Source organism: Antedon bifida, chromosome 1 (genome assembly GCF_963402885.1).
Source record: "Antedon bifida chromosome 1, ecAntBifi1.1, whole genome shotgun sequence".
NCBI lineage: Eukaryota > Metazoa > Echinodermata > Crinoidea > Comatulida > Antedonidae > Antedon > Antedon bifida.
Window position 1 is genome coordinate 29,093,498 of NC_136226.1, and position 26,279 is coordinate 29,119,776.

The window sequence follows — 26,279 nt, forward strand, 5'->3', positions numbered from 1 at the left end:
ACTAGAACGCAACGCAACGCAATGACGTATCGACGCAAAGTGATGTAGCCTATTGCGTAATCGCAAGTGGGAACCGACGACGCAACAGTGCTGTAAAAATCGCAGATTTGATTTCACGCAGGCGGGGACAAACACAATGATTAGAAGGGCATTTGCTTACGTTGCGTAGATTTCGTTGCGTTGCGTCGCTAGTGGGAATCAAGCTTTAACCTCCGATCACATCTAAGAAAATCCATTATGCCTGCTATCTGAGTTTCCATTTTTTCCAATTATTATTTACGGTATGTTTCATATTAAGAAAGATAAACTTATGTTTAATGAAGCAAAACATAAAATATTTTAAATGTCTATAGGCCTACTTTCGATTTTATGGCACAAAGAATTGCATACGGACATTTGGCCTCTACCGTACAATTGTATTCAACGCATTATATAATAGCTAAACCACCTAGGCCTATCACATGTTAAGAAATAAATTCATATGCGGCAGGCTTTCAAACTGAGTTATAGGCTTAATATTTTTAACATTTCATAATTTTTGCTATACTCAATGTTTCGAGTATGTGTGTGTGTGTGTGTTGTTTCAGGAGTGAAGGAGTCCAGGTATGACTTAACTAAGAAAATCGAAAATAAACGTAATAGGGAGCCTGGCATGGCATTGTGTGTGTAGGCCTAAGTACCAGTAAATGATATCAGAGCATTTATTGAAAAACGACTGCAACATAGCTTTCTATAATTCCGCCTAACATTTCGATTTGATCTTTCTGATTAATGAAACCGCAAAGACCATTATCAATATGTCCTTCCCCTTTACATCAGTCTCCAGAGCTTTATTTCACGTACAGAACGTCCGTTCAACAAACCGTCTGGCTAACCTCTACATCCTGATATTAACTCTGTTTTTCAAAAGAAATATTATGAAATAGCTATTTCGAAGGATTATGCTCGCAAATGCAAACCTTATATGAAAATAATAAATACGTTTCAGAGATTCATAAAAACGTATCATTTGAGGTGAAATTATATCATCAGTTTGGTGTTCATTCTCTAAAGCCCTGTCTACACTATCAAACTTTATGTGAAAAAATGTGATGTTCCCATATATGGACATGGTGATGTCATATCACTACCATATTAGGAATATCACTATATTTGGGCACATCACACTTTTAGTGTCAAACTACTTTGATAGTGTAGACAGTGCTTTAAAGAAAGGGTGGTTGCAAGTGGAGATGCGGTCGTAAAGTGTTGGGGTTGTTGATCAACGCGTTAAGTAGGCCTACGAATTTCACCCACGCCACACATTTTAGTATAGACAGACCTATTACGTATTTGGTGAATGTTTCAATCGCGCAAGTCGTTGTCTAAACTATATGTCATAAACTGATATAATTTAATATAATAAAATGCGACGCAAATTGCACATGTATTGTAGTTTTATCGACCATCATATATATAAATTATAAAGAATACATTGACATCAATCAAAGACGGCATATCGTTATAACACGTCTATGTTTTACGTGCACAATCACATGATCTATAACTTTAAAATGCTTCCCTGGAGTAAATCAGACGAGAATACGCTTAAGATAAAATCGCGCTTACATCTTACAGCAGATATACCTGTAATAATCGCCAAGTAGGTGCCTTAAAACAGGAGCGGAGCCAACAAACTAATTTAAACAGACTCCGGCTTAAATACAACATTTTTTTGGTTAATTATTGCAGAAATTGTACGTGCATTTTACATCGTAAGACTATAATAGGTCGTTGTGTTAACTTTTTAAAGTAAATGGAGTGAATCAGACATGTATACGTTGAAGATAAAGTCGCGCCTAAATCTTACATCAGATATACCTGTAATAATCGCCAAGAAGTTTCCTTAAAACAGGAACGGAGCCAACAAACAGACTCCAGGTTAAATGCAACATTTTTTTGTTGTAATTATTGCAGAAATGTACGTGCATTTTACATCGTAAGACTATAATAGGCCGTTGTATTAACTTTTAGAAAACAGGAAGGTCTTCTACAAAAGATAGGCCTATGTATTTTTGAGATTAAATACGCTTTAAGAATGATGTATACAACGTGTAGGGCAAATGGATGCATGATTTACAGGGACAAAACTAAGTTATCGAAATTTGACCGAAATACTGGGAATATTAAATACATTTATGCTGCTGCATAGGCCTACGTGCAAACATATCTCTATGGTGCAACGGAACCAGCCCCCGGGCACTTAAAAAGTTGCGAATGGTAGGCCCTAATCTGTCAGAACGATTGTTTTTTTAACATTTAATAGGCCAACAAACGTCCTGAAAATTAGCTTTGATAACGCCAGGCCTACTTTCCTGTGTTGAGAAAGGATGGAGTACCGGGTGATACTTCTCAGTTTTGGCTTTCCAGGAAGTCCAAATCAATCACCAGTCAATCTAGGCCTAATGTACAGACGTTTCTATCTGCCATTAATAACACACACAAACGTGGGGAATAACACACTACATAAGTGTTAATTTAATACTAACCTTTGAACTTATAATCGGTTCAAGCATCCTTTTCTATGTTAGATTAATTTAAATGTTATGTACAATTTACACTTATGAAACATTAGGCCTACATACTAAAAAACATGGTCATAATTATTGAATCGAAAGGAGCCACGGGTAATACCATCCATTACTAAAGCGTGGTTCCCACTAGAACGCAACGCAACGACGTATTGACGCAAAATGGTGTATTGCGTAATCACAAGTGGGAACCGACGACGCAACAGCGCTGCAAAAATCGCAGGTTTGATTTCACGCAGGCGGGAGAAAACACAATTATTGGAAGGGCATTTTCTTACGTTGCGTAGGGTGCGTTACGTTGCGTCGCTAGTGGGAACCACGCTTAAACATGAACAAAATATAATGACACCGTATCATGCAATTTGTCTTTGATAAAGGGGAAAAAAATGCCATATTTAGCCTCCTACTAAGAATCGGTGGCTATCAAGAATAGGGCCTATGAACGCTTATTATAAGTTCGACGAAGTTTTAATTCCAATTGAATTGTGAGAACAGAAAAACAACGATTTAAACGCAATGCAATCAATTTGATGCGTGTAAACTAGACATTATATTTTAAATGTATTTGGATATCACTAGGCCTATTTCTAAGTACTGTTTAGGCTAATGATTAAGGCTTTGTTATTTAAAGTTTTCAGCAGAGACTGTAGAGTAGGGTAACTTACGGTTAGACACCAAGGGCGCATGCACTTTACGGGAAATAGAAGTTAAAGAAACTACTGGATGGATTTGATAAAACTATATCACTGTCTCCGTTATGGTTTCAAAACAGACAAACAAAAATATAAAAGTTCTGTTTATTGGTCTACATCCGAAGTTTGATTTTTAGCAGTAGGAAAACTCAAGGTATGTTTCCAATTGAGTTTATAGTCTAAATATGTGCCGGCATTAAAACGTTGCATCCTTTATTTGATGTGGGTTGCATTGCGAAACGCATACAACATGGCTCATATCATTCTCTCCACAGCACAGATTTCCATATATTTTTGGAGGCTCTGCATACTGGATGGGAAGGGTGAGGAGTCCATTTCCCCTCTTTCTATCGTTGTTAGTATCCTTCTTACTAGTCGACAACTCGTTGTAAACATTCGGGAGCATTAAGGCCGATTTACACAGACGAGCGGTAACGGAAAACAGCGTAGCTGGTAGAATCTGTATACGTTTATTATATCCGCCCGTTCGCTCCGCGTTGTGTCATAAGGAATAACATATAGATTTTATATGTTTATTACCGTTACCGCTCGTCTGTGTAAATTGGCCTTTATGGAGAGAAAAAAAAATCATTCTAAATGTCAGCGGTGTTTATCAGAAAATTTTATTACATAAAAAGACAATACAAGACAGCAATTTGCTGCGACAAGCAATTTCTGAGCCCCGGACTCTCATAAAAGGTCTCATTACTTAAGACGTGATATGATAACTTTAGTTACGTCAATGAACATATTATGGGCCCACATTAACATTACGACTAATAACATATTGTTTTAACGCATGACGTAAATATGAATTTATCTGTCATGCCGAAAATTTGGCCAATAAACAAATGTGTCTAATACAGTATAAATTATATTTATTTTTAACATAGATAGGCCTATAATAACCTGTGTTAAATTGCATTTATGTAGATTTTCGATATTGATCAAGATATTACGAAGTGGTATTAAAGACCACATGAAAATAGAGTAACTTATTGTACAACTCTCTGCTTCAAGTCATTAGACGAATCTAGGTACTGTATCTATAATTTGTGCACAGTATCATAGGCAAATTCTGTGATACAGTATCATACATGTGACACTGTGTTACAGAATTTGCCTGTATAGATTTTCTGTACTTTGATATATGCGGACATACCGTACAGAGAATCGGGCGAGCCATTAAGGACACGAAGATATTCGTAGCGACTAGCTATCTTTATGTTTAGATCTTGAAAATACTGTAATATTCTTGTACAATAAATAAGTCGTATACAATGTTGGACACATGCGTACAGTACTAATATATATTTACACGATGCAGCACCGTATTATCATAGCTACACAAAATACAAATAGGTAAATAAAAACACTGAAATAGTAAAACTGATCATGTTGGTGCAAAAACATCAGATCTTTCAGAAAAACAAGTCCTATTTTTATTGTATCTACTTAAATTTAATATTGTGTAGTATTTCATTGGAATATTTCATTATGTTTCATAAGAAAAATAAAATTGACAATCATATCAATGTATATTGTTACAGGTCAGAAAAATAAATACTGTACTGAAAAACAAGAATAGTTACAATTAGTTCAACCAAGGCAATCTAAAAACAGGATGCTGAGCTCGCCTTGCGAAGATATGAACTCGTAACAGTCTTTTGATCTTTTGTCTGGCTGCGACAAATACCAACAGTATTGTACTATGTACATATTCTCTGTGGTGCACGAGGTCTGTTAAAGGGCGTGGAACTGATCGTGTCGCAGCCACAGACAAACCCTTTGATCTCCGGAGCTCAGCATCCTGTTGTTGCCTTGGTTCAACACTTACTCTAGCTCTCACTCAATCATAGTTATACAGATCTTGACGTAAGCTGTCAAAATAACCAATAAAAAGTACCATAACAGTACTTACAAAATACACTGTACAGGAAGCCAAGAAAATAATCACTGGAAAAACAATAGGAAATTTAGAAATAGGATCAAGCAGCAATTTTACAATTTTAAAAACTAAAACTACAAAAAGACAAATAAGATATTAATACCAGGTGTATGGATTTATGGTGAAGATGCCAAATGCATCAATACTTTCCAGTGAAAATGAGATATGGATACGAACCATCTGTTTAGAAGCATTCCACTCTGAATACCTTGATAAAATGGAAAAGCGTTTGGGATACAAACATCCTGGTTCGTACGTGACTTGTCGCAAATGTTACGTAGATTACATATTTTTTTGATTTATTGAAATTTTAAATGGTTTTATGGATTTAAAAAAAAAAATGTTTACGCAAAATTGATTTTACAAATTTCAATTATTCACTGTTGACTGATGATATGAATATTCAATGTAATACATGAATATGCATTAACATGTGATTACATATGCAAAACATAGTTTAATAATTTTGCATATCATATGCCATATCTATAATATTTATCATACGCAATGCGAAACTTATTCAAATCATATTCATGAAATACCAACAAAAAACAACAGAAAAGGAAAGTATTATTTTGCCAACAGGTGACAAATAAAAGTGATAGTTTTCTATACCAAATTTGGAAAAACTTTCTCAAAAGTGATTAAAATTGAGATTGCCAAGATCTAACCTTACGAGACAGTGGTTTCCTGGACTGCGATTCCAGGTATAACCTCCCCTAGCATCAAAACATAAGCCAATTATCTAGTACGTTTTAGCTTCCATTTCGCTTCTGAAGATTGCATAACAGATCAGTATGAAGAAATTATCACAAATGCCAAACATACAAACAGTGGCGCAACGCATAGGCCTTAGGCCCCTGGTTTAGGAACCCTAAGTGCCCCTGCAACGCTGGAGGCCTCAGCCTTTTTCGAAACAATTTAATGCCTGTTTTTTCCTCTGGGCACTGCTCAGGGGCACCCATAAACTCCGGGACCACTAGGTTTAGCCAGTGAGCGCTCATAGCCGTTACGCCATTGCATACAAATACTGACAAAGTATGAACTAATGTTATACATGAATAAGAATCTTAGAAGAAACTTAGTAATTGTAATATAGACATAAAACAGTGACATTTTTGCCTACTGGTGAAACAATGGGTAAAAATTGAAGATATAAAATAAAAATAGTGATGACATAAAATTGAACATCGGCCAACTTATATCGGTGGAGTTACTGGCCTAGTCAACAATCCTTATGGTTAACAAACAATATTTTGAATCAGAATTAAGTCTTTGAAAAACTGTACCAAAAGCAGCCTAGAATCTTTGACTTTACTTAACTTTATTACAAATTTAATCCAGTAATGAGTTGAACAATCTTAATTTAGAACTTTTGTCACCTTTTTTAACATGATTCACTAATGTGTTCCTAATCTCTGTTTTCTAAGTATACTTATTTTACAACTGGTTTAATGGCAAATATCAAGTTTTTGCCATTACTGTAATGTTAAATAAGAGGCTGATGGTTGTCTGAAGACTATGGTGGTCTATGGTCTATGATGTATTCTATGGTTTTTAAAGGTTAACCACTGTCATTGGTGCCATTGAAACATCTGTACAATGTTTGATGTGTCATGCCTGGGTTCATGTCTTCAATCCTTGTGCAATTTTACCATCAATTACCATTACACTAGTAACTCAATACAGCTTTTGTAACTTACTAGATCTGCTGGTGGTGATGGATCTGAAGTGTTTTGAAATATGTACAATGTTTGTCTGTTTTGAGCTGTCTTTTCGTGAGCATTATGGTATGAGAGGAAATATTTTCAGAGAGTAGCTTCAGGAGTGTCCAAAGCATTATGGTATAAGAGGCAGTATTTTCAGAGAGTTGCTTTAGTAGTGTCCAGAGCATTATGGTACAAGAGGCAGTATTTCCAGAGAGTTGCTTCAGGAGTGTCCATTTTTGTAAAAGGCAAGATTTTCCATGGGTTCCATTCAGGAATATGTACAATTCAGAAACAGGATGCAACTGTATCCACTGATACCACTTTGTTGTATTCATAATTTAGAAATAACCTGTTTCAACTTTCAACAAAATTCTTAAACTTAGCTGGCAGTTCTTGGTGGTGCCAAATTAAGCCAACTAGTGACAATTTGAAGCAGAATTCATTAATTTCGCTGGTTGTAGTTCTTGGTAGTGCCAATAAGCCTTTACAATTGGATTTTTTAAAATTATCCTATTTTACAATCCAAAGAAATGACAATTTGATTAGTTCCATTGATGATCAGCACTTTTCAAGATTCAGTAGGTTCCACTGGTGGTAGTTCGCTACTAGATTCCTCCATGGTTTCCATTGGTAATTCTTCTTCATCTTGTGAGTTGATTGAACTGGGAACTACTAAAGTAATAAACAAATTAACACACATTAATTTCATTTTCTATGACAAGTTATTTAAAATCATCAAAACAAAGAAGGAATAAATTCAGATGAGTAAAGCACTAGGTTGGCATTTATCAATATTTACTTAAGCTGAAATATTAAAGAAGTGCTTAAGCAAATAACCTTTTTTTTCTTAACGATGACGGCGCTATAACATTTTATCTCCGCATTTTTCAATCCCAATAAAATCATTTGATTGATATAATTATTTAGCATCTGCAGAAAACGCACTAGAGTAGCATTTCCGAACATTCGATGTCCCGGCCTAGCGCGTCAGAATGAGATAATATGAAATTGTTCATGTTATTGGCAGGGTGTTGTTTGACATATTTGAAATATTTTTGCTTAGATATATTAATAAATCAAGGATTTAAGGCAAAGTTAAGACAATTTTTTTGCTAAATCTGGCCCCTGCAATACATTTCAAACTTTGTTTTTGTTCAATTAATAATTTGAATTTCTTCCCTTTAGGTAATATAACAAAAGTAGGTAGTAGTAGTATTTACATGAAGTATAAAAGAATGCATAAATAAATGGAAAAGGATTTCTCAATAAAAAAAATATATATATGCAAAACAGCTGTCAGTGTCTGATAAACAGAAAAGTACACTACATTTAGTAAAATATTTATCAAATATTGGTTAATAAAAACTCAAACATTCAAAATACAGCTTCTTCATTTCATTCGTAATAGAATTACAAGAGACAGGAAACTATTAATTTTATACAAGAAAGTATCTAATTTAAAAATCAGAAAAGCAGTTGCTCCCACCTACTATTTTAATAGACAGTCTAGAGAAAAACAGGAAAACTACCAAATTTATCGACAATTTAACAGAAAGTTCAGGTAATTTTAAAGTTATTGAATTATAGGTACTTGTCGTTAACCAAGTGGGGTTGCTAAAACACTTATGGATAGATAAACAAAAATACCTTTACTCCCTCAAAAATTCTTTAAGCTGAAGTAATCATGAGACAAGCACATTTTTAAACACAGACTAGCTATATACTTTTATATTTACCTACAGCCAACTCTCTCCCAATACTGGTATGGACAACTTTGGGCTGGCCAAATATGTCTGGTTTTCAGAATGTGTTTTTAATAGTAAAAATTAATTTTGGACTGTTTGGACTTTAAGAAAGTGTGTTTTTATTGGGAGAGTTTATGGTTTTCAGAGAGTTCGGTATTGGGAGAGTTGACTGGTATTATAAGTTTAAAACCACTACATTTTATGTTGAATTATAAATTTAACGGTACAACAAAGTTGGCTTCCAATTTAGGGAGTGTGAAAGTTTTGATTGATTTTGACAACATTTAAATTGGATGGACTTTGAATTGTATAATTTAAAAGTACTGCAATGTAAAGCTTAGTTTAAAATGCAAGGACGTAAGCTGCTGCGATGCAAGCGAGTTAGACCAATGACAAGTGGTAGTTTGAATAATCGTGTGTGATTGGTCAATTGGTTGCATTGCATTTACATCCTTGCATTACTAGTGGGAACCAAGCTTAAAAGAAGTATCTAAATGTTGCTGCAATCATCTATGTTACTATTGCTGTTAGTTACCGTATCAGAATCACTTTATCATTTCACTCAAAAAACCCGATTTACTTTACTTCCACTTTCAGGGCGGATTAATCAATTTGCGAAATTGGACAATTCTCGGTCTGTTCCATAAATCATGCCAATCAAATTAAATAAAGAAGCCTCATCATTCTGACAATTGTAGAAATTCAAATTAACAAAGGAAATTCAATAGCTATTTTCGTGTAAAAATTAACACCTTTTGGCTACGAGACTCAACAACAAGTAAAAGCGAAACGTACAGGTTGCAGAGTAACAGGTACAGAAGATAATTGATTAAGTAATTTTGGAACTGCTGTCGCCTAAAGAACAGTTAAAAAAAATTATGGACCGTTGTTAGGCTAAAATGTTTAACTTGCATTGGAATGAAATGGAATAACTATTAAACAGTAATTGATTAAGTAATTTTGGAACTGCTATCGCCTAAAGAACACTAGAAAAGCTTATGGGCTGTATTTACGCTAAAATGTTTAACTTGCATTGAAATCAAATGACTATTAAATAGTAATTGATAAAGTAATTTTGGAACTATTAGGCCTTAAGAGTGGTAGAAAAAGTTATTTAGGCTAAAGCTTAATTGAATGAAATTGAAAAACTAATAATATAGTTTGATTGAGTAATTTTGGAACTGTTGTCGCATTAAGAGTGGTAGAAAAAAGTTATGGCTAGCAATTAGGATAAAGCTTAATTGGAATGAAATTAAATAAGTAATATAAATAATTTGATTGAGTAATTTTGGAACTGCTGTCGCCTTAAGGGTGGTAGAAAAAGTTATAGCCAGCATTTAGGATAAAGCTTAATTTGAATGAAATTGAATAACTAATATAAATAGCAATTGATTAAGCAATTTTGGAGCTGCTGTCGCCTTTAACAGTAGTAAAAAGCCTTATAGTAGGCGCATTTAGCTTAACTTGAATTGGACTGAAATCAAATGACTGATATTTGGTAATTGATTAAGGAATTTTGGTACTCGTCTCTCTTTTAAATACGGTAGTTATTATTGAGTGCATTATAGACTTAAACTTGAAATTGGATGCTAATCAAATAACTTATTGTGATTGTTAATTGATAGTAGACGTTTCTAGAATTCTAATATTACCAGTAAGCATGAATCGAATGTGTTAATATATTAGTTCTCTAGGCTCTTCCCCTCTGTGACTGACTGCCTTTGGAGGCATACTCCTGCACCATGAGCATCAAATTGTTAAATAGGCCGACTAGCATATCTATATTTTATTTATTATTTCAACATCTACACTAGAAACTCACCAATTTTAACATACTAACATCTTTCCCAAAACAAATCCCAGTTATATGTTATGTCAAAACTTAAATTAGTGAATAAAACAATTTAATGTAATTAATTTAACAAAGAAATATAAAACTATCGTAGTTTAATGATCTCTAGTAATAACGTTTAGGCAGGTAAGTTCAATGGTATATATATAAGGTACTAACAATATTGTTTTGTTATTTAGCCAAAAAAACTTTTAAAATTTATAATTATATTTTAAAAATTATAATTACATTTGGAAATTAATGCTGTCAATCGTTGTCGGAAATAATTGTCAATAATATTCAAGGGGCAATAATAGTAGGTCAACTGAAACAGAAAGTTAATTTAATTTGTTATTAAATATTACATTAAAAGGTTTTTAAATATTTCTTACTGTATATATTTCTATTTATATTTAAGAAATATTTAAAGATATTGTAACCCTAAATATTTTTTTCTTCCAATTTTTTTTTTGATATGCCATTTTAATGTCACGTAATAGTTATTCACTTTGACCAAACACTGGATAAAAAAAAAATAATAATTTAGAAAAAAATACTTAAATTGTCTGTCAGACAATGGTTTTTGGTTAAAATTAAAATTAAAAATTTTCTTTTGTCTTTTTATAAGTGAAATAATTTGTTTTTTGTTTTTTAAGTGAATAACTTTATTAAAACTGCAAAATGGCCTTTTAAACTCTGATTTTATTAATCTTCATTTTTCAGGTTTTTTGGGAGACAATAGATCTTTAATTTTATATAATACATAAAATAAAGAAAAATTAATCAAAATCAGTTAAATCTTGCACCACTGTCAACACATTTGATTAGTCTCCAAAGTTAATAACTTTTTATTTTTTAATTTCAAATTAAACTACTAATAATCAGAAATATTAATATAAAAACAGTAACAATTTTAAGAAAATGTTTTAGCGTTCCGATCCAAAATTGTTAAAAACATTGATAATGAATTTAGGGATGAAACCATGGGTAAATGATAACAATTTGTCAACCGCCACATAGCTGAATGAATGCATCAGGTGATGTACCGTGAGAAGACACAACAGGTAAAACAGGTAAACTAAAACCAGGTGTATCAGAATACCTACAAATTGGTAAAACATGTTTAACTTATTACAATTAGTCACACCATTGCTTTCTACCAAACTACATATTCCAAAAACCCGTCACATCAAATTATTTCAACCATTTCCCCGAAGAAAGTGTTATGAAATTGTTATAAACTTTATTATTTGATTTGCGATAATTTGTAACTACGGTGATATTACGCATCGGTGATGTTAAAATTGTGATTGAAAATGGAGTTGAAGTGAACGGAATGATTTGAAGTTAATGTGAAAACAAACTGATAACTTTCACCATGGACTTTTAACTTACACCCGCCAATCAGTACCAATATCCTGAAATTGAAATCATAATTATTTTGAGATTTACAGTAAGCTGTCTTAGTGTCTACAAACTTTATGTGACAAAAATTGTCATGTGCCCATATATTGACATGGTGATGTCATATCACTACCATATTTAGGTATCACTACCATATTTGGGCATATCAACGCATTTATTTTTAAAATTTGAATTACAAAATGGATGAAGCCTCAGACCACAGGATACTTTATGAATGGACATTTATTTTTTGTCAGACTAGTTTGATAGTGTAGACAGAACTTCAGGAAAACAACTGGATATTTTCAAATGTTTTTGAGACGCATAAATCAAAGTATTTTACAGTAGAATGTATTTAGAATATCTTTATACCATAATACTAAGTAGAACAACCAACATATTAATCTTTAACTAATTTTGTTTAGCTACAAAATGGATAAGCCCCAGACTACAGGATACTTTATGAATGGACATAGGCACCAGACGCGACATCTAACAAGTGTGACGGTGACCATTACACACATCCTTTGGCAAGCCTAGATTGTCCAGGTGACATTGCTGAGGAAATCAAACAGACAGGTGTCCTATTTATTCTGAATAAGTAATCATTTTACTGCAGGAACTAGTAACTAAATGATAATCAAAGTGTGAGACCATTTCAATGTTTAATAAACAAAGTAACATTTCATATTCTTTGAAAAAAAAAAAACAGTTTCCACCAAGAGACAAGGCTTGGACATAGTATACCAATAGTCCAAACAGAGTAACTTAAACCATTGAAGATGTTCTATCTAACTCTGACAAAAATCTACCAAGAATATTGCCAAGTATTCTCCATCTACTTTCCACATCCACAGTTTTATTACAATTACATCCAATTATTAGACAAAACCTTTACTATTTTGATGCTTTGATAGAGAAAATGTTGTTTTAATTCAGTATGAGTAATATTAAGACATCAGTTGATTCAATATCTAGTGCTCATTCCAAAAAGAATTTGATTAAAGATCTCCAGTATACTACCACCTCACCATCTTCTATAAGATATCTCAACCAAAGGCAAGGTAAGTACAGTAAAGATTGTTGTGACATAAATTCATAAAAAATGTCAAAACAAGAATCTATTTTTATAACCTAATCTTGTCTTTTTTTACTATGATTTTTGACAATTATTTCTTGGTGATGTACATAGTATGTTGAAAAAAAAGGAAATATGTGAAGGCATGATAAACTCTTGACAATAATACTTTTAATAAGGTGAGCAAGGCTACAATTAAAAGACTTCTGAACATAGAATAAAGTAACAACCAAAAAACTTGTGGTTATAAAAGGAAATCCCAAATATCAATCCATAATCATTTACTTTGTAAAATTATCTATTTTTAGAAAAAAAAATTCTGTTACTAAAATTTAACCTTGTTATTCTTCAGACAGAAAAGCCTTTTGGCCACAACAATGTTGTGGTTAGAATGCTACATGGTGATACGGAATTTCACCAGGACTACAAGGAGAGGAGGATTAGTTCACTTTTTTTATGAATCAGCTAAATTAAAAAGAGGAAGTAGGCAAAACACATAAAATTAGCAACAGAAAATAGTCCGTATTCAGGGGACACACCAATTAGGGGACACACCTATTAGGGGACACACCTATTAAGGTACACTTTTCCACATGAACGATGACAATGTATGTTTTAACACCACAGCCAACCCATATTTAAGGGACACTCTATTGGGTCCTGAATGTGTCCCTTTAATAGGGATTCTACTGTCAAAATACTTTTCAAAATAACTATTATAATAAATGCATGTATAATGTTTGATTAAACCATTTAAAGAAAGGTATGTGAAGGTAAAGTTAGGCTGACGGATACGATACGTATATAGTCCTAATTGTTTAGGGTTTTTGTAACCAAGTTTCTCACATTACTCACAGCCCGCAATCAAAACAGCTGGCCTAGGAATTGCCATTATACAATTAACATGTTTGTTAAATGCAATGTTGATAAGCTTCGATTCATCCCATTTCAATTATGTCAACTTACTTACCTAAGTTTGTAATTAGTGTTACTGTCAATCTATATTTACACACACCTGTTTCCATAGAAACGCGATTATAATGATGACCGAGGCAATAAACTTGGATTAAACTCTAAATGATTGCCTAATCTGACTAAAAAGTATCTAATAATACAAATGAGTGATTGAATAAAAAGTTTTATTGGGTTGAAATAATGCTAACAAGGTGTTTTAAGCTTTATCTACACTATCAAATTTTATGTGACAAAATAAATGTGATGTGCCCATATATGGACATGATGACATCATATCACTACCATATTTAAGCATATCACTACCATATCTGGGCACATCACATTTCTTTGTCAAACTAGTTTGATAGTGTAGACAGAGCAGCCTGAAAATATCAAGATCACACAACCGGGGAACAACTTTTAGTAGACAGAGCTTAAAAGTAGGGAACCAGTTATAGAATCTATAGAAAAGTAATAGGGATGTTACAAAGTAATTCAATTTTATAAATGTTGGTTGCTTATGAAGACTTGGTAGACATGTCTGATCCTCGATCGTCGATTATGTCAACTCTTTTAAAACTCAGACGACGAATTATATCACAAAGTCTGCCAAGATTTTGGTGTATCTCTTAAGTACATGTCACAGATATAAGTTATATCCTGACGTCTGCTGATGCTGCCGTAATATAAAAAAAATCTATTTTAAATGTACACATTTTTTTTTTTTTTTTAAATTTCATATGCATCCAACAGCGAACAAAACTCGCCAATTACAGGATGGAAAACTATTTTAAAATGTATCTTATGAAAGGCTTATGAAAGTCTCATTTGAGGCTTAGGGGGTGGAGTTGAAAGACTTGTTAAAACTCAGGCACTAGGTCAAGATTGAACCCTGGACCAGGTCAGGATTGAAAGGCTCCACTACATTTTGATGGATCTCTTGATAAGTACATGTCACAGATCATATAATACAGTGGAAAATGGAAAAAAGAAGATAAAGTAAAATTATCTCATTATATCAAGCTATAGTTCAATAAAATAATAACAATAATATCTGGTCAAAATATCAAGTAATTATATGCGAGAGTAAAAAATGTTCAATATAATGTTGTCCTATAATTAGCTGCTCACTAATACTTTAAATCCGTTTCCGTAAGGAGGCGTAGAAATGTAATGGCATAGAAGCCATAACCAGTCCTTCACCTCTAAGCCTAACAGACAGACATAATAGATACCCTTCACATCCTGTTGTAGCCGCACCACCCTCCCTAGAGGCGTACACAAAAACCAACTTATAAGCCTTCAATTACGCTCATCCTTACAAAACTGGCAGACAAACACGTACAAATCATGTACAAATGTGAACATTTTTAAAAAAAAATGTATTAAGCTCTGTCTACACATGGAGAAATAATGGTCTACACTATCAAACTAGTTTGACAAAAAAAGTGTGATGTGCCCAAATATGGTAATGATATGGCCAAATATGGTAGTGATATTATATCATCATATATGGGCACTTCACATTTGTTTGTCACATAAAGTGTGATGTGCCCAAAGATGGTAGTGATATGCCCAAATATGGTAGTGATATTACATCATCATGTCCATAAATGGGCACATCACATTTTTTGTCACATAAAGTTTGATAATGTAACAACAAACGAAACATATATTGAATGCAATTCCCTACATAATATTGTATTAAAATCAATGATATGATTTAATAATTTGGATACACCTTACTAATTTGTTGTGCTTCATTTGTTTTCAACTCTGAAAAAGGTGGCTAAATGATGTAAAGTTATTTTATAACTTATAGTCTCTTTCCATAACTAAATTTGTTTTATATATTCATTCATATTCTGTATTTATGTTTGTGGAAATAAGCTAATGGAATGAATGGAGTTGTGGCTTGGTAGTTATGATGCTTGGGTTCAAATCCTGTCATGTCAGGATTTGTTCTAATTACAATGACGATTTACAACTCAACAACAATAAGTATCTTGTGTAATGTGGATTGCAGGATTGCAACCTTTAAGAAGGGTAGTGAATTAATTCGCTTCTGGTTATCCTTGACAATATGCCTAAATAATTTTTTTTTTAATAAATAAATAAAATTTTACTTTGAATATCAGAATCAAAATATGAAATTGCAATGAATCACTTTAGAAGATGATAGATAAAAGCATGGTATTTGTTTTTCTTGGATGTGTTTAAGGCTAGCATCCGGTTGCGCAAGTTCACATAAGCCGAAAGATTACTGAAATGGATGCACAGAAGCTTATTGTGATCCTACAACCTGTCTGAAAACTAGGCTACAGTATTGCATCAAACAAACATTGTATTCAGCTAGCAGGAAATATCACATTACTACTATTTTACATGTATTTGCAGATATTTAAAGATATATTGTCCTCCTAAAAAATGTTTTTTTATCAATTTTTTTAAATAAGCTATTTTAATGTCACATAATAGTTATTCACTTTGACCAAAAACTGGATAAAAAAAAGATTCCCCCGAAAAAATGTAATTTAATGCAAAATATGGTTTTTGGTTAAAATTAAACATTTCTTTTGTCTTTGTGAAGTGAAGTAATAATTTTTTTTTTTACGGAGTGAATAACTTTATTAAAACTGAAAAATAGCCTATTTAAAGTCTGATTTTATTAATCTTCATTTTTTTTTTGTTTTTGGGGGACAATACATCCATCAAAACGAAGTTAAAAGATGAATAAATCATTGAAGTATTTTGTAACATAAACAAACATTGCACTTATGTTATCTACAGTAAGTAACATATTGAATATAATCTGTTTTTATCCTTATTCAACAATTTCAATTTAATGAAATTAATAATAATGTATTTTTTTAGTATTTCATTTATACTTTTTAGTAAAAAAAGTAAAGTAAAAAAACCAATTTTGATAATTTCTTTTAATCAAACCAGATGAACAATTACAGTTTTCTAAGTTAGTAAAAAACTTTTTGCCTTGGATTTCAGAACAAAAACAAAATAATAATTCAGCACTACCAATAATAAAAAAAGTAAAGTAATATGAATATTAGGTTACAAAAGCCATTTAATTCACAAAATGCAATCTAAAAAATATTGCCTAATCCCAGCAAAGTGTTCTATAATCCTAATAGTAGTGGCAATCTACCACATCATACTGTTATGTTGCAGCTATATCTTATCTATAGATATTACGGGTCCCAGAACAATAATTTAATGGTCAACAAACACTTTGAAAACAGGCAACTTTTGCAACAAACAACAATACAGGTAAAGGTATTTATATTTGTCCTCAAGCTTAATTAGAAACTGAGAAAATTCAGATTAGACACGAACCCATGGCGGCCAGCAGTGCAGCGCCTATCAGATCAGCATACCTGGAGATGATCCCCTACTCTTTGCGAATAGTGTACCGAGTTATAAACCTATTTTGGGCCACAGGAAACCGTTAATAAATATGTATAATTTTGTAACTATTTGTTTTAAGAATCCTATAACACATCCATATAAAGAAATGAATTTGTTACAAACTTCTTAATTTTACTATAGCAAGTCTCAGGAAGGAACAAAACATAATAGTGTTAGGCTCCAGCTGTATGCTTGCACACAACAGAAATAGTATAAGCCATGGAATTACATACAAATTATTATGGCCAACTCAGATAGCGTATGACGAGGCCTGACGAAACATCTTGACTCGTCTTCAGTTAGTGTCAGACTTAGATTTTAGGTCGTCGCGAGAACTTTAAACATCGTCAGGCCTCGTCGTACGGCGCTGTCTGAGTTGGCCTTCAAAGACCATAACAGTATTTCCAACTTATTTTAAAAACTTGATCTGTACAAGATTACTATTAGTACATTTGTACTTCTTGTTTCAACTAGTCGCCAGAAAACGCCTAAACTGTGCAACAATTGTTCCAATTTCATCTATTCACCTTCAATAATTGGCTGTAACAAATTTATTTTCTGATATTTTTATTCTGAGAACATTAATTGAAAAATTTATGGATTATTTCTTACAGCTGACAGAAACTTGGATTAAAAAGCAATAAATGAAAGAGAAGTCTATTTAATCAATCAGTACTTTTGTGTGAATCAGATCTTGCATTTCAATTCTCGTGAGAAAAAAAAAATATTGAAATTAAACCACAATTTTCATTGAAATCGCAGCCAAAAATGTCAAATGAGATGAAATTAAATTATAAACGACAAACATTGGTGTGGAATATTTTGTACATAGGATGCTATAATTGATTTAATCGCTTATTGCTAATGTAAAGATCTTATCAAAAGACATCCATAGCAATTATTTCCAGAGCAATGTGACAAAGTACGTCATCAGTGTTTAGCCAGAAAAATAATGATCTGTTGAGATCAATAAACAAAACCATGTTTTACAAGAACTGTCAGGAAGTAAATTTTATAGTAAATCAAAATGGTTTTATACAAATTAAATTGTTTAAAACATGAAAGCATAATTTTGCTAACACTTTTGGATAAACAGCATGAAAGCCTAATTTTTCTAACACTTTTGGATAAACAGCTAAACTTTAGGTAAACTATTTGTTAAACTATAGAAAATGTTTTTAAAAGATGGCAATTAGAAAATTAAAGTTAATACAGATACAGAATAAATTACTGTACCAATAGAGAAATATGAATTAATTAATTATTGTTGAACCAGGGAAGAATGAAATTTCACTCTTCCCTGATTGAACAGATAAGAAATCCAGGTTAGTCTTGCTGCTTTAGTTTGTTGAAGGAAAAAATGGAAGAATGGAAGGCAACAGCAATGAAACAAAGCATGTGGAAATACACCAATTCCGTCGACTTTCAATCTGAAACATACTCAATAATGGATCTGCAGAAATCCAGACAACTGTAACATTTGTCATTTTATAACAAAAAAAAAAAACAATAGAGAAGTAGAAACTTTTTCATCTCCCTATATGAACAATTTGAACTTTCTTCTATTTTTTTGGTAAGTTGTAATAGAAAAAAAAAAGTTCTCAATCATTCAATCAATTATAATTTTATGTGAATAATGCTATGAATCATTGTTGGAAACAATCTAGGCTAGTTCAAATTACAACCCACAATTGAACTCTTTCTTATACCTGCCAACTTCTATAAAATTATAAGAAATTTTGTGTCATTGTTAAACCTAAAAATTAGCTATTGACAATTTCCTAACATACACTGCTCCATAACTTTGACAAAACCTTACAAATTAAAACAATAATTATTTGTTATTATTTATTATTGTTTAAAGCCACATTCTCTACGTTTTTTCAGTCTAATTTAAGGTCACAAACTGCATTTTATGTAAATTTAAAGACTATATTGACCAATTATAAAAATGTAAAATATAAGTTGATTCTAATAATTTAAGAACCCTGCTATAAATCCCAGAATGCATAGCATCATTATTTATTACACATTTTTGACTTGATACTTAATTATTGATCAAAGAAAGAGGTTTATCAATTTTAAAAATAAACCTAAGCCAAAAATAATATACAGTATAAGCAGTTTTATTGCAAAAATGTTACATTAAAGGTTGGTTAAAATTCCATAAACAAGATATATGGAGATCATTTTTTTTTTTTTAATGAAATACAGTCTTGGATTAGTGTATATTTCATTCACAGATAACCTTTAAATTAGATTTATATGTAGATTTTGGCAGAGGTATTTAGAACTTATCAGCTCCCTGTCTACACATGCCTGCATCCTATTCTATGGCGGCTCACAGTCCTATCCAATCTTTAGGAGGAAAATTGCCAAAGAACGTGGTTAAAGTTTCTAGAACAAAAGGTCCCTCAAGAAGAAAGCATGCCATATATGGAAAGACAAAGGCCAATGTCCTTTGATATTATATTTATTATGTTGAAATCAGCTAGACAAAATACTTGGAATAATGGTTATAAAAATATTAATGCAAAATTTACATCAAAAGGAAATGAATGAACAATGTCACTAATTTAAAAAAAATAAAACATTGATAAGTTTCCAATTACTAGTAAAGTTCATGATGTGGAAAGTCCTTAAATTAAATTACTCTGATTTAAATGTAGTAACTTTATCTTCTTATTTTATGGATTGTTTAAAGGGAACTCTTTTATACAATAATGTAATTAAATCAGGCACCCATCACCTAAAAACTAATAAATCATTCAACCATAACCAACTCCTTGGAAATAATGCCATTTCACTCTTTAAACCAACGAAAACAATACTATACTACCAACCATAAATTGAAACAAGGCAGTGTGTGAGTCATCCTCAAATATGGTTGGTGTTTCTCAGAAAAGGCTGGGGACAGTTTGACCTCTGATGACCTCTAACCAACCAACCCTGTGAAACATTCATCAACACACCTGTGGCATACCAAAGGTGAATGACAGTCTAAAACTTGTAACTGTAGTTTAATTAATGAAGTGGACATCTCTTGCAAGTCATCAATTATCATTAGTTACAATTAAATAAGAAATTATCTAACCATTATTGGCAATTAAGCAACTTACAACAGTAATAGACAAATTATATTCAACACTTTGTTATACTGTTCAGACATGAAACTAGTTAAAATTGTCTGCGTACCAGAAATAAAATTGATAAATTCAACATCTGTATCATGTATAAAGTTTATTTTTAGATTTTTAAAAATTATAACCATGATGACAGTCGTAATTATTATTGATTACAATTTTGATTTAATGGAAATACTATGGGGTGCGCTAAATCACTTGACATTTATTCAGAAACAATTGAATATGAAATAATATGTTGTCAAATTTAACATTTGTCAGGGAAAGAAAAACAAATTTCAAAACTAAGTCAGCAGTTCAATGTCAATCTAAAATTAGACATTTATGTAGACATATTAAAACATCTCTTACTCACATAAATATAGTTATTCAATAAGTAATAATAATAAAGAAATGAAAAAATCACATTTACTGCTGCTACTACAGTAGACAATAGATATGGTTTTCTCATATTGTTGACAACACACATAATTTATATCTAAGAAAACTGTTTTCTTAGTTTTCAAATTTTACTCAAGTTGGAAAAGAACTGTTAAGTGTTACAGACTTTCATATCAGGCCAACTTAAGTGGCCAACAGCTACTTATAAGAAGGGCTAGTACATGGCAAGCTAAAGTTAAAAGATAGTATAAGTGTGGAGTGCCTAGACAGACGGGCCCAATGGGAGGCTTAGGGTATAATCTACCAGATGTAACCAATATGACACACTTAAGACAAGCAAACCTTTACTACAAACTTACGGGCTTGGTCCGGATCATCAACACAAGGAGTAAAAATGGGACACAATTCTATCGTAGACACTTACAGTACTCAGATAATGTTAATAGAGGTATGCTTTAATCTTGGTCCCACTTGAGACAACACAATGACGCAAGCGCATCACTGGTAATTTGACCAATCACGATGCCATGTATGACGCAAACTGTCGCTTGTGATTGGTCAACTCACATTTGTTGCGCCTACGGTTCCAAGTGGGAACAAAGCTTAATGGGACCTTACGGTCAAGAGGCCGGAATACGTTCAGCCATCTACCGACTTCCTCACAACCTATAAATATTCGTCTGAAATATCTATAGACTAGTTTCATTTAGTTAACATCTAGATTGATCAAAATTGTACCCTATCTAAATTATAAATTTTTCCTTATTTAAAACAAAAATATAAAGGTGAAGCAAAGCTATTAAACACTCTTTGAATCTGTGTTTGTTTTAAAAAAAAACCTCATGGAGAGAACATGATCAACTGGCAGCTAGATCTAATGTTTAATACACTAAAAACATAGGGATTACTGTTGTGATTTGCGGAATGACCACTGATGTAATAAACACTGTCTGGTTGTCAGACAAGGGAATTAAAAGATTAGATTAAAGAGTAAAATCGACCTTTCAAAAGCTAAAAATGATATTTTTCTTATACTCGACAAAACCGTTCAAAGTTCACTTTTACATTTATTTCAAATGTTTTTTTTTTAGAATTTCCTGAAGCAAAATGACAAATTTTAAATTGCTTTATAACTTTTCGAAGGTGCATTGCTATTCATTTTTCAGGTTTATAAATATCATATATGTAAATATCTAATGCTAAATTTTTAACATGTTTAGTTTCACAACCCCTCCCTCATAAAATTAAGTTGAATAACTTTAACAAATTCATAAATGAGTTTAGGTTACGTTTATTATTTAATGTTACCATTTTTAGACTTTGAGCCCAATTTAAAAATCCTATGTTTATTCCAAAATTATTTTAAAATTAAAATGGTCATACTGTATTCTTCAGTAAAAAAGATAACATAGATTGCGTGTAAATTTGTCGTCAGTTTTTTTGTTTTTTTTAATAAAAGATCACAGAGTTCTCTTGCGATATTTGTTGACAGCCAATTAGTGGATGGAATGGTTCAGTGCTCACATGGCAATGACAGTTTAATTAGTAGTTGAAAGGTTCTACGAACGAAGCCCTGGTAGAGAAAGATGTTTTCATGCTTTGTGTTATGTAATTATAAACAACATAAATATTTTTACTTTCAGTGTTGATTTAATGCAGATCCTGTATCATATTTTTGTGTCATAATCAAATTCATAATCTGACAATTATTATAATTATTTAACAATGTTTCAGAATTCATTCAAGCCACAAATAGTATAGTCTAACCAGGGACTTATTTATGCAGCTGTTGAGTATAAATGGACCTGGGAGACTTATAGACAGAATATGGGTAAAAAATAGATGAACCTACAACGCACTATGGGTGAAGATGGCAGTGGAGGAAGTTAAAGTGAAATGACATGGCTGTTAAAGTGAAATGACATGGCTATCATCATCGCAAATGGACCAAGTTTGAGACGGAAGTGCTATCTAGGCCGGAGGGTGTTTGACCCGAACCAATTAAGCATACCACTGACATCATGTCTTGCATCAACAGTGGTCAGGCTAGGCCTGGTATGATCCCAGCTTGAGTAAATCATGCTGGGCTTGGAAGACACTACTACATACAAAGCTGGCTAAACACCAGGCTTAAGTGACCCACTGGGCTAATCCTAACCAGGGAGAATGCTAACAGATGATCCATGTCCACTGGTCAAGTTGACTGGACAAAACACTGACCTAGCCACAGGAAAACACACATTTAGGTGTTATTAATAACAACAAGCATTTACAAATAATTTATTGAATGACGGCAGGAACAACTGGTAAATATAAACAGATTTAGCTAACTCCAGTTGAGGATTGCCAGTGGCTATATATTACTAAGAAATGCTCTTTTTTATAATGGGATACTAAAACAACTAACCAAGAGCATAGATGTACAACTATTATATTTTGAATGTGCTGTGTTTTAAGGCCAATTTACAGACGACAGGGCATCATTTATAAGGAGCGCCTGCGCGACCGCGCTCCTCCGCGCTCCTCAACAGGCTTCGAGGAGAGCAATTTATCGCGCTCCTTAATTTTCAAAATAGAGCCTAGCTTTTGACAGTGTTGATTTTTCTGTCAAGAAGCCTAAAAACACGTGGATTTTTAAAAGTTAAAACCAATCTAGGCCTAGGCTAATAATATATAAGCTAAGTTATAAAGCTACAAGCCTAATGGCAGTCCCTCGTTTTTAAGGATCGCGAGCGCGATCGCAATCAACAACCTTCGAAAAGGAGAGCAATTCATCGCGCTCCATCTCACAGTGCGAGGTACCAACAAAGGGGATTCCCCTGCCTGCGCGCATTCAAGGGCGAGTTTACTTCATCGCCTCATAGTGCAACCAGTACGGTGTCATAGAAACACCTCCTTTACAGGAAGATCATGTCCCAACCAATAATTTTTCCCTTTATGTTTTTATGGAACGAGTAAAATATATTTAATTTTAAAAGGAAACATTAATATAGGAGGCCTAAATATAATGTTTATTATTTAAAAAAGCTTAGCTGCTGGTTGCTTTAATTATGTCATTTTGAAGATGGATTATTTCTTCGAAAGTTCTAACCAATTTTGGTCACTCAAATCCTCCTCAAAACACGTGCTGATGTGTGACGTCAGCATCTTCTAGAAGCTCTCTCAGCCCTCCCCTATTGTGCGTGCGCCCATGTGTGACACATGTAAACACGATCAAATATCTTTCTTAATTATTTTAAAATGACACTTTGTAACTTATTATCAATATTTTAATGGCTGTTGCATGTTAGAATTGTATAATTTATGAATTGCAGGTAAATACTTTTCAGGTTTTCTGTCTGATTTCTAGGCCAACAAGCTAGGCTAGAAAAGCTAGGCTAAAGGCATATAGTTGGCCAGGACAGGATTCTCCAGGCTCCTGAAACCCAATCTACCCAGGCAGGCCATAAAAAAAAAATTGGCTTGAGTTTTTTGTACTGTAGAATAATACGATCCCCACGGAAAATATTGTGTGTAAAGGTGGGTGTGGGGAATTTTGTTGTGCCCGGGGGGGGGGGGGGGTTATCCCCTGTCGGGCAAAAAAATGTGTACAAAAAATTAATAAGGGCCAGCCATTTTTAATAAGGGCGACCATCCTTCAACTTCAACATAAATATTTGAGGAGAGCGATTTAAAATTTTTGCAAGGAGAGCGAATTGCTCTCCTCGGTGATTTGAGGAGAGCGATTTGTTGCTCTCCTGGGTTTTGCATACGTGATGCCCTGAGACGAGTGGTAACAGTACGCGGAAAACCACATAGCTTAGTCCTATGTAGAATATGTATCTATCCTGAGTGGGTTTCTGTTCAACCGTTTGTCCTCTCCGCGTTTTGTGTAAATGGTCGTACAAAATAACATAGGTTCTATATTTTTGTTTTCCGCTTATCGTTCATTTGTGTAAATTGGCATTTAGTCTGTTTAGGTATCTAAATTTTGATATACATTGAGAGTCAGTGAATACAGTATGTAATAGGATGTGTTTCTGCTGCGCAACACAAAAATAACAGTTTTTTTTTTAGTAAAGTTTGTTTTTATATAAAAGATAGAATGTACAAAACTCAATAAGCAGGTACATCAAATTAAAAAAGCATTAACATTAGAAAATGTGGAGTCACCAAATCTAGGACAAAATTCCAACCAAGTTTAAATAGTTCGCGCATGAAAGAAAATCTACTTCATGTCAAAATTATGATTATTACCAGATTTTTATCTAAAGTGCTCACATTTTATGAATTTATGAACTAATTACTGTCACTGATGCATGAAGGTTGTTTAATATTAATTATTAGTAAAACAGTTCAAATCAGTTGTCAGTTTTAAGCATTTAAGTTGTACAAACTTTTTTTTTTTATTTACAAGCGTTGTATGCTAAAGAAGTTGCCAAGACACATTTTGGTAGGTTTTTTCTATAATTTTGTTGTCCATCAAAGTTTTCTAGGAGATGGAGATGAACAGAGCATGGGTTTACTATAGAACATCAGTATTAGGGCCTGTTCAGACCTACAGAGTTATGCTTTCGTATGGTACACAGCATACCACTCCATAGGTCTGAACCTGGAAAAGATTAGTGGAAGCCACCTCTTATGACACTGATATTTCGTTTGTTATACCAGATGTTCGCCCAAATTGGTGACACTTCAATTTGAAATGAAAGCGTTAGTTAAGCAAATCTGAACACTTTGATGTTACAATGCTAATTATAATATGGCATTGTTTGCAATACGAAAACATAACCCCATCGATCTGAACATACCCTACAGTAAGTGGTGGGGATGAACAGGGCGTGGATTTATACTATATAACATCAGTATTACAGTAGTAGAAGGATGAACCTGTTTAATTTATCATTGTTTGTTGTTATTAGTTGGCATTGCCTTGTAAAACAGGCCAAGAGCATACAATACACACAAACACCATAGGTGTTAAGGCCACTAAAGATAAATTAATTGTACAAATAAAGGTATATCACTTTACAACACTTAAGCAATTAATTACAGTTAAATAAACTGAACAATAATGATTTGATATCATTCATGCATTGAGGGTTTACTTTTTGTTGAAGGTTAGCATGGTAAAGGAATAAGAGAGGCATTACATATTTCAGATTCAGTGTTACTTGGAATAAAATGTGTTAGAAATTGAAGATGGACAATATTTGGAGATTTGGATAAATTTGCAATTTACTTTGCAATTTAATTTTAGTTACCTTGGATATGTGCTATGTTGGTGTTATAACAATTTACTTCAGCTTTGTCTACACTATCAAACTAGTTATATGACAAAAAAGTGTGATGTGCCCAAATATGGTAGTGATTTGCTCAAATATGGTAGTGATATGACATCATGTGGCACATCTCATTTTTT

General features: G+C 32.7%; 1 protein-coding gene across 7 annotated transcripts in view; it reads right to left on the minus strand.

The window, feature by feature from the left end:
• Positions 1–3,869: 3,869 nt before the first annotated feature.
• The window catches only part of LOC144847957 (SWI/SNF complex subunit SMARCC2-like), a 46,684-nt gene continuing 24,274 nt past the window's right edge, over positions 3,870–26,279 (minus strand). For 4 of the 7 annotated variants that reach the window (XM_078704620.1, XM_078704612.1, XM_078704593.1 and 1 more), the window contains one exon: positions 3,870–7,591. In XM_078704620.1, the coding sequence (XP_078560746.1) occupies positions 7,488–7,591 (104 nt within the window). In that variant the 3' untranslated portion in view covers positions 3,870–7,487. Of the gene's footprint in view, positions 7,592–11,890; positions 11,914–17,868; positions 17,895–26,279 lie in introns of those variants that run through there. The other 3 variants (XM_078704628.1, XM_078704603.1, XM_078704637.1) reach the window with 3 other exon arrangements.